The sequence below is a fragment of the Chiloscyllium plagiosum genome, chromosome 30, assembly GCF_004010195.1.
Source record: "Chiloscyllium plagiosum isolate BGI_BamShark_2017 chromosome 30, ASM401019v2, whole genome shotgun sequence".
NCBI classification, from domain to species: Eukaryota; Metazoa; Chordata; class Chondrichthyes; order Orectolobiformes; family Hemiscylliidae; genus Chiloscyllium; species Chiloscyllium plagiosum.
Window position 1 is genome coordinate 31,762,940 of NC_057739.1, and position 10,500 is coordinate 31,773,439.

The 10,500-nt window shown below is 43.6% G+C and overlaps 1 protein-coding gene across 5 annotated transcripts in view; it reads right to left on the bottom strand.

Annotated features, from left to right (window-relative positions):
* The window catches only part of garnl3 (GTPase activating Rap/RanGAP domain like 3), a 443,932-nt gene that overhangs the window by 168,453 nt on the left and 264,979 nt on the right, over nt 1-10,500 (bottom strand). For all 5 annotated transcript variants that reach the window (XM_043720251.1, XM_043720250.1, XM_043720254.1 and 2 more), the window contains exons 5-6: nt 6,822-6,940; nt 1,320-1,384 (exon numbers count right to left, since the gene is read on the bottom strand). In XM_043720251.1, the coding sequence (XP_043576186.1) occupies nt 1,320-1,384; nt 6,822-6,940 (184 nt within the window). The remainder of the gene's footprint in view (nt 1-1,319; nt 1,385-6,821; nt 6,941-10,500) is intronic.

Consider the following 10,500-nt stretch of genomic DNA (forward strand, 5'->3'; position numbering starts at 1 on the left):
CTTTTCCCCTTAGAATAGAGAAGATTCAGAAGAGATTTGATCAAAACTGTGAGTGATGCGGTCAGATTGAAGAGGGAGAAATTGTTCCCATCGCTGGAAGGATCAAGCCCTAGAGGATTTAAAGTGCCTGGCAAGATAATCAACATAACGTGGTGTGAGGCAGCGAGTGGTTCGACCTGGAATGCACTGCCTGAGAGAATGCTGGCAGCAGATTCGATTGAGACACTCACCAGAGAACGGGCCCACTGTGTGAAAAGGAATGCAGAGTTACAGGGAAAAGGCAGGGCAGTGGGACAGGGGAGGGTCACTCTGCAGAGAGCTGACCCACACATGACTGGCCAGATTGTCTCCTTCCGTGCAGTCGTTCCACCCGACCAGCCATCTCTCACTTTCCCATCCTTCCATCCCAATAGACCTTTCTTAAAACTCAGCAGCTTTGGTCACCACTCCCAGTATCTGCACCAGTCTTTTCTGCTCACTAGAAGACCTTGGCTGTATTTCTACATGGAGGATGTTATTTAAATGCAAGTTGGTGTTCACATCCCTCTCCTCTGTGCTTCAAAGTTCTCCTGGCCCAATGACACTCTGAATGGGCTTATATTTGGGCCACTCCCAGGCCCTTTACACTTCTCACTTGCATGAACAACTGTGTGCACACAGTGGGCCCGTTCTCTGGTGAGTGTCTCAATCTGAATGGATGAAAAAAGTCTGTTTGAGGCAATTTTCCAGGGATTTAACTGCACCACTATCCCGCATCTTAAGATAAAATCACCATCCTAAGAACATTTGAATAATTATGAAAGGTGTGCACTTGAACAGAGAGGTATGCATGGATTATACACTATTTTTTTCCCTTGTTATTGGGATATTATATATTCATTAGCAAGGGATTAAGATGGCTCTGGCATTCACCAGGATTGGTCTAAATTATGCAACAGGAGTTGGCAGGCTTAGGATAGGCTACCTCTCATAAGAGTTAAAGTCAGGCCCGATATCTGTTTTAGCAAACAGAGGCTGAGTGAGTCAAATCCGAGCCCATCACATTGCTTAATCGTTGGTGATACTGATGTCCAGGCTTCAACTAGCCGTCTCACCAGCAGGAGGCGGAACAGTCACTGCCTCGGTATCTGGTGATGTAACAGCATAACCCACCAAGGACAATAGGTATCTCTCTCTCTCTTTCTCTCGATACCCATTACATGTGATCCTGCAACCCAGCAAAGTACAGACCTTTATTCCACACTAGATATGAAAACTGGTAAAACTAATCCAATGACGGTCGGCAAGGTCCATTTAGAATTCCAAGATTTCTCACTTACCTTAAAATAGATTTGACAGAAAGTGTTTTCGTAGGGCTATAAGGAAGGCATATTTTCTGTGTACCCTGTGAAGAGAAAACAGACTCTATAAATAAATATTTCAAAAAATATTTCAAACTGGGAGGTCTTGTTGCGGCTGTAGTAGACATTGGTTTGGCCACTTCCGGAATATTGCATGTAATTTCAGTCTCCCCCTATTGGAAGGGTTCAGAAATGATTTACAAGGATGTTGCCAGGGTTGGATGATTTGAGCTCTCGGGAGAGGTTGAACAGGCTGGGGCTGTTTTCCCTAGAGCATCAGAGGCTGAGGGGTGACCTTGTAGAGGTTTATAAAATCATGAGGGGCATAGATAGAGTAAACAGACAAAGTCTTTTCCCTGGGATGGGGGGAGTCCAGAAGTAGAGGGCATAGGTTTAGGGTGAGAGAGGAAAGATATAAAAGAGACCCAAGGAGCAACTTTTTCATGCAAAGGGTGGTGCATGTGTGGAATGAGCTGTCAGAAGAAGTGGTGGAGGCTGGTCCAATTGCAACATTTAAAAGGCATCTGGATGGATATATGAATAGGAAGGGTTTGAAGGGTTTGGGCCCAGTGCTGACAGGTGGGACTAGATTGGGTTGGGATATCTGGTCATCATGGACGGGTTGGACCGAAGGGTCCGTTTCCATGCTGTACATCTCTATAACTCTATAACTGTTTTTCATTTCTGAGAAGTTTTTGCGTTTTGATCCTTTCACCTTCTGAATCAGCTTTGATTCGCATCAAGTAAAATTCCCTTATGAAAGCTCTCACAATACAAGAGTCTTGTAATCAAATCAAATTGACAAACACAAGATTAAAGTAAGGGAGCAGAAAATGACAGCACTGATAGAACGAGGTCCTGGTTCGAATGAGGTTTTCTGTTACCAGTTACTGAAGAAAAGTGAGATAGACCTGAACAAACAAATGACTAAAATAACAGAAAAACAATAACAGATAAATTTATTTGATGTCTATGCTTGGCACCATTCTCTCCTTCCAATTCCTGATGATAACTATCAAAATGTGTATTGATGTCTTCAAAGACCAGATCTGGACCATACCAGCCATGTTTTGACATAGGAACTTCTGCTTGGTCTGTTGATCGCCAATAGCAGCATAGTTAGGGCTTTATTTATTTATTTATTTATTTATTTCTGGGATGCTAGCTGGGCCAGCGTTTATTGTCCAGCCCTTATATCCCTGGAGGAGGTAGTGATGAGCTGCTTTCTTGAACCACTGTAGTTCATTTGATGCAGGTAGACCCACAGTACCACTGGGAAGAAAATTCCAGGATTCTGACCCAGCGACACTGAAGGAACAGTGATACATTTCTGAATCAGGACAGGTACGTGGCTTGGAGAGGAACTTGGAGGTGTTTCCATGCATCTGCTGCCCATGTCCTCCTAGACAGCTGTGGTTGTGATCTGGAAGGTACTGCCTAAGGAATCATAGAATCCCTACAGTACAGAAAGAGGCCATTCAACCTATCGAGACTATATTGACACTCTGAAGAACATCCCACACAAAATCAGACCCTTCACCTTCCTCCCTACCCCTACCCCTCCCCCCAGCCATCCCAGTAATCCCACATTTACTGTTGCAAATCCCACTTAACCTGCACATCTTTGGCATGGTGAATTTCCGCAGTGCCTTTTGTACGTGGTACACACTGCTCCTGCGGAGCGTCAGTGATGGAGAGACTGAATCTTTGTAGATGTAGTGCCAATCAGTTCCTTGTCCTGGACTGTGTCAAGCTTACATGTTGTTGGAGCTGCTCTCATCCATGCAACTGGGCAGTATTCCATCACACTCCTGACTTCTGCCTTATAGATTCTGGCCAGTTTTGGGGTGTCAGTTGAGTGGCTCCTTCAGTTCAGTTTCTAGTTCACGGTAACCCTCAGGATATTGGTAGTGAGGGATTCAGTGATCTTAATGCCATTCAATATCAGGGGATGATGGTTGGATTAACTCATATTGGAGATGGCCATTGCCTGACATCTCTATAGTGTAAACACCACTTACCACTGTCAGCTCAAACCTGGTTATTGTCCAGATCTTGTTGTATTTGAACATGGACTGCTTCAGTACCTGAGGAGTTATGAATGATGCAGAACATTGTATAATCATCAGCAAACATCCCCACTTCTGACCTTATGATGAAGCAGCTGAAGGTGGTTGGGCTGAGGACACTACCCTGAGGAACTCCTGCAGAAATGTCCTGGAGCTGAGATGACAGACCTCCAACAACCACAACCATCTCTTTATGTGTCAGGTATGACTCCAACCAGTGGACAGTTCTCTCCCAATTCTCATTGATTCTAGCTTTGCTCGGGCTCCTTGACAGCACACTTGGTCAATGCAGTCCTGATGGCCTGGACAGTCAATCTCACGTCACCTTTGCAGTCAATCCAAAGAAAGACCAAGGTTGTCAGGAAGTCAGGAGCTGAGTGGTCCTGGCAGAACCTAGGCTGAGCATCAGTGAGCAGATTATTGCTAAAATGTGCTGCTTAATAAGTCTGACTGTTGGTGACTCCTTCCTGAACACTGCTCATCCCTTCCACATTGCAGTAACTCATACCCTGAGCCTCCTGGGAAAAGCTGCTGGGGAACTTGCAGTGACAGGAACCCATTGGTGCATCCACATCTCATCATGCTGCAACACTTCCCCATCTCTCTTCCTCATTTTGCTCCACTGCATTCCTAAGACTGGGTCATGCATCTGTGCTCTGAACCCAATACGCCGCAATTTCAGACTCTTTGTGAAAGGATGAGCTATTCAGCCACTGTACTGCCAGGTAATTACATTACAGCTGATCTGTACCTTAACAGCATTGACCCACTTCAATTCCAAAAAGCTAATGTAGCAATAATGGGGCACAGTGCTCCCCTTACTCCCCCATCAACAGAGGACACAATTTCATATAAAGATATCAAATATGTTTATGAAAGACTAACTGCTCAATTAATCATCACTTAAGGTTCTGTACCAGTATTTTAAATCACTCATAGTCAGTGAGGTGTTTTAACAATAACGACCTCTGTCAGATTCTAAGAAACCAGAACATAATAAATCTGACAAGGATTTTACTGTCACAGAAAGCGGGATGCAGTAAAAAGCTGTGATAGCACAAACTGATGGAAGGTACTGAGGATGGAGAAGGATTAGCTGACTTCACAAACGTGTGTGCGCACACACACTCACACAGAGACACATACACAGAGACACTCACACATAGAGAAAGACACACACATACAGAGACACACAGGTGCACACACAGACACACCCACCCATTTACAGTCACACATAGACACACAAAGACACACATAAACACACGCACACACACACAGACATAGAGAGAGACACAGAAGCACACAATTGGGAAACAGCTGCTCCTAACCACAGTGTCAAAACACATCCCTTTGAACAACAGTGCTGGTGCCTGGCATGGGAACTAGCAGGAGCATCAACCCTCGCTGAGCCTTGTTTGAACTCAAACCCTGAGAGCTTTGTAAAACCACCTTTTACAAATCAAAGAAGGACCTGCTTGTTTAATTAGAGTCTCACTTTGAAAAAAAAATACATAAACAATTTAAAGCATTATCGTTTCCTGGGCAGCTCCTGCCAGTATCTCTCTTGATCGAGTCATTGACAAATGATTTAGTGTTCCTTGGCACCTTGTTTATGGGAAAGCATGGGAACATTTTGTTAGGACTTAAATCTCCAAGTGTATAGTTAGTCTAAAATTGGCAAAATTGCCCATTGAAAAGTGATATAATCGCTTCAGAAACTAGCATGATGTTAGATAGCATTGCAGACCCCTCAGTTTCAGACCCATGTTAATGCTGGATACAAGCCTCCTTCCACCCATTTAACATTACCAAGTTATCCTTTTGTCATTTTCCTTTCATGTGTTTATTCATAATTCCATGCAATGCATCTTTTCTATTCACCTTGGTCACTGCACATTCTAAACATTCTAACCAAAGCTGGACTTAAACACGACCACTTTGTATGCACTGTTCCCTGGTTCTCGGTGACCTGTCATCATGTTCAATGTTAACTTTATTTCTATCCAAGATACTCCCTGAGCTGCTGAAAATTTCTAGAGGTTTTCGCCTTCATTACAGATTACCACCCTCCACAGCATTTCACTTTTGGGCCTGTTTCTGGGCCTGTCTGAAATGGAACACCCTTCCTAACCTCTATCCCATCGATCCTGTTTATTACCCTGAAGATTCCTGCTTTGGTAACCACACCACCCCAACCCCAGCCCACACTCCCCCACCCTCACCATCCATTTTCTATTCTACAGAGAAAGGAACCTCAAGAGACGCAGAGGAATTTCTTCTCTCGGCAAGTCATTAATGCTCTCCCTTAGTGACCTGTGGAGGCCGAATCACTGAATATCGTCAAGGCTGAATTAGGCACATTTTTGATTGACAAGAGAGCCAAGGATTATTGGAGGTGGTAGACAGAAAAGTGTCCTTAGGCACAGGGTCAGTTCAGCCATGAACTTACTGAATGGCACAGTGGGCTCAATGAGTTGAATGACCCTCCCCCACTCCACTTTCTTCAAAGTCCTATTTCAGTTCAACATGACCTCTTTTGCTTTTCAATATAATGTAAATTTCACTTGAAATTTCCACTTGAAATCTCTCTTTCTAAGTTTGACTTGTTCATCAATTATCTCCTCCCTTTCTATCTTAAATGCCTTTACGAAGGAACCTCAAATATCCGACTACCAATTATCTGAAAATTGGATTATCCGAAGGAGACCTCGAGGTCCCGATAGAAACATTACATCAAAGACGTGTTTCCAACAGTGATCGCGTCTTTCGTTTACAGTGATTAAACAGGCACCGTCTCCAAATGACTGACCTCCTGCTCTCTCTCTCTCTACCCACACGGGGGGGAGGGGGCGGGCTTGGACAGGGTTGGGGAATGTGGGGGTGGGGGTGGGGGGTTGGACAGGGTTCTGGGAGCGGTGTTAGGGGCGGGGTCTCGTGCGCTGTGTTGCTGTTTTACCTCCTGAACGGGGAGCAGACTTCAAGAACTCCGAGCCCCAGGGGAAAGGCATTTAATTGATCAACCGAATAATTGATCATCCAAACTAAACAGTGCCCGCCCATCTCATTCGGATAATCGTGGTTCCCCTGTATATCTTTCCTGATGTCACCTTCTAAGGTCACGTCCACCACACTGACCCTAAGGTGGAGGCTGGTGTATAAAGATCTGAAAATGGTTTGTGGTAAGAGTGCAGCTTTATGAGATGGAGCTGCCTTGAAATTTTAAGTTGTCCAGGATACCAGGATATCAGAACATCACCTTGCAAAGCGATCACTTCAATTTAAGGAGAATCTGAAATGTACTTGGAGTGATAAAGGCCTTCCTCCAAAAGTGGCTTTGCGATTTAAAAAAAATGACCATAAACACACAATTCTGACAAACCCGAGTAAGGAAGGTGAACGAATCGCCACTTACTGTTTTTTTCCAGAGGATCGCACGGTACTGTGGCACACGCTGATTGTTTTGGTCAGAAAGGACAACCGAAAGAAAGAAAGGATTCCTTTCCGTGTCTGTACCGACATAGTTCTGATGAACTGAAAAGAGAAACGAAAAGGACACAGGAGAAATATAAGCAGCTTGATTCAAACTGGAACAGCAAATTTTAAACTGGCACATTTGAAGGCAGCAAGTTGAGATGCATCAGTGTTCTTTAACACAACAGGCAGTTTGGTGAGTTCTAATTGAACAAACTCGCTCCCATGTTGCACCGATTGGCATCACACAGGGTAATGATAACTGGGACAAGAGCTGCCTCTCCTGTTTGCTGTCACTCTGGTTTCACTTTGCTCTCCAGCAATACACTCTCTTTGTGCCCCGTCTCTGACACAACAGCCAGTAGCTCTGCCCCTTGGGTAGACACTGAACAATGCAGCATGGGAAAACAGGTTAAAAGCTAAGACTGCACAAAAGCAGCAGCAGACATTTCAGAAGGTGTTTCTTCTGAGAAGGGTGCACTATCTGTGGTCAACTGAGGAACTTAGGGCAGCGTCAAATCAAATGGAAAGGTAGACAGTGCCAGGAAGGTTCGCGGCAGGCCGGAAAATTGGAAACATTTTAGAAACCAGGCAAGGGATGATTACAGAAAGCAGTAGTTGGAGGATGGGAGAAAACTATCCAGAAATATAAAAAGACAATAAAAGTTTCCACAAGTTTATAAAACAACAAGTTGCAAAAGTGAGCATTAGTGTCTTAGAGGATGGAACTTGAGTCTACCAATAGGAAAGAATCAAAGTGCAATGGTTTTAAATAAGAATATGGCATCTGTCTTTGTAGTGATTGTAACAAGAACAGCCAGGTGGACCTCATAGGATATGAGTTCCCTGATTGGGACTGTTAATCTGGTCCAATCAGAGAGCCCTGGCTGACACATATAAACAGGAGTTTTCACATGGCATTGCCCTTTGATGTGAAGGGCACTGCTTGTCACTGGCCACTTGGGTGTTTCCTTTCTTCCTGGTGGTGGAAACTGAATAAAGATTCGTACACCTTGTGTCTTTCACCGTGTCTCACACCTGCACACACACACCATGGGTGCTGGGGAAAAATAAGCACTACCGCAGTTAGGCAGGAGTGTGGGGAAAGGAGAAAAGAAAGAAAATAAATAAATAGGAGTGTCAGAGGTTCTGTTCACCCTGAGAGCAGGCTCTAAGGGAGCTGGATCAGTGTCAAGGACTCTCCATGTCTAAATAAAGGGTGACCTGGTGACAAAATACCACCCTCTGTGGAGTTATTTCAGGCTTCACAGAAACATAAATCCCAAAGATAGTAGAAAAGCATGGAACAATAGGAAGGGAGAAACCTTAAACAATCAGGATTAATAGAGAAAAAGTAACGGGAAAATTAATGGAGCTAAAATCTAACAGGTTCCACGGTAGTCTACACCTTAGAGTCTTAAAGGATATTATTAAGAGCTGTGCAGGTTGGGTGAACTGGCCATGCTAAGTTGCCCATAGTGTTAGGTGCATTAGTCAGGGGTAAATGTAAGGGAATGGGTCTGGGAAGGTTGCTCTTCGGAGGGCCGGTGTGGACTTGTTGGGCCAAAGGGCCTGTTTCCACACTGTAGGGAATCTAATCTAATAAGATATTATTAAGCTGGAGAGGGTTCAAGAAAAGACTTACCAGAATATTTCCAGGAATGAGATATAAAGAGAGGCTGGATAGCCTGGGACATTTTTCACTAAAGCATAGGAGGTTGAGGGTGACCTTATAGAGGCTTATAAAATCATGAGGAGTTTAGATAAGATAAATGATAGGTGTCTTCTCCCCAGGGTGGGGGATTTCAAGACTAAGGGCATACTTTTAAGGTGAAAGGAGAAAGATTAGGAAAAGGCATGAGAGGCAATTATTTTACGCAGAGAGTGGTTCATGCGTGGTGCGGGTACAGTTACAACACTTAAAATACATTTGGATAAATACATGAACAGTAAAGGTTTGGAGGGATATGGGCCAAGTGCAGGCAGATTGGACTAGTTTAGTTTGGGATTATGGTTGATGTGGACTGGTTGGACTATAAGGTCTGTTTCCGTGCTCTATGACTCTATGGAATTTCAAGTCTAGGGGGCACATTTTTAAAGTGAGAGGAGAGAGAGTTAAAAAAGAATCAGTGGCAATTTTTTTACACAGAGGATGGTTTGCATGTGGAATGAACTTCCCGAGGGAGTGGTGAATGTGGGTACAATTACAACGTTTAAAAGACATTTGGATGGATACATGAATAGGAGAGGTTTGGAGGGATATGAGCCAGGAGCAGGCAGGTGGGACTAGTCTAGTTTGGGATTATGTTCGACATGGACTGGTTGGACCGCAGGGTCAGTTTCTGTGCTCTATGACTCTATGAGTTGCTGCAAAGATAGCAGATGTATTGGATATAATCTTCCAAATTCCCCAGATTCTAAAAATATTAGAAAGCTGCAGAAGTAATGCCATAATTCAAGAACAGAGGGAGACAGAAAACCATTGGCCGGTGAGCTGAACAGCTGACTTTGGCAGGGATGAGGGAATATTAACATTAATTAGCAAAGAGGTAGTGGCAGGTTGAGAAAATCATAATACAATCATGCAGAGTCAACATGGTTTTGTGAAAGGGAAATTGTATTTGACACATTTACTAGAGCTCTTTGGGGATTTACAGTCCTTTTTCACGTTGGGAATACACAGGACACCAGTAAAATCACAGATGGACAATCACGTTCAGTTTTGAACTCTTTAGTACACTTGTTTTGGAAACAGTGCCTGTTCAAAGACTCAGTCTGGTATGGAGTATTGGGTATAACTGCTCCAAGAGATGGAAGTGATCATGGACTGTAGGGCAAACAAAATGATTAAGTAAACACACAGTGGCAGCTGTCTGTTATATCGTGCCTCATTTGATATTCCTCTAAGGTCAAGTGGTGTGTATATGCAGCTGGTTTTGTCCATTCTGAGGTTTGTCCAAGACCAAAGTGAGCCTGTTCACTTGGTTTGGAAAGGATTTAGCTTCAAAAACCTTGACCAGCCTCAGTCTGATCTTTGTGAATGTTATCAGAGTTTGGTAATTGGTAATCACACTCAAAACCCATTTGGAATGGCTGGAATATATTCAATATCACAGTTTCCACTGCTCCACAGCTGGCGTGTGAACTGAGGGCCAAGGTTGACATTTTGACCGTACTTGTATGAAGGTAAGGTAATGGCATCTCGCTGAGACTCAGCAGGAATAGTGCTGTGTATGATCCCTGCCTTTACAGGCAATCACTAGAGAGGACCGGAATTATACAAATGTTCCATTGCTCACTGCACCCTTCTTGCATTGCGTTCCAATCCCATTTTACTCGTTCTGAGTGTTTCACTCCATTCATTGTGTCTTGTCTGGTGCAACATCACAATGGACTAATTGAAGGATTATCTGTGGCATTCACCTCGTTCACCAGAGTAAATGTATTCTTTTGCGAATGTGTCAACTTTTAAAACCATGATTTGAACATCAATTTGCTGTAATAAGGAAAATGTATGTACAGCTTTATTCTTGCTAGTCCTGTGAAAATCAAATCTATAACATACTCTGCAACATATCCTTCCAACATATATCTTTTGTAAAACCATTTACCTCTACTTT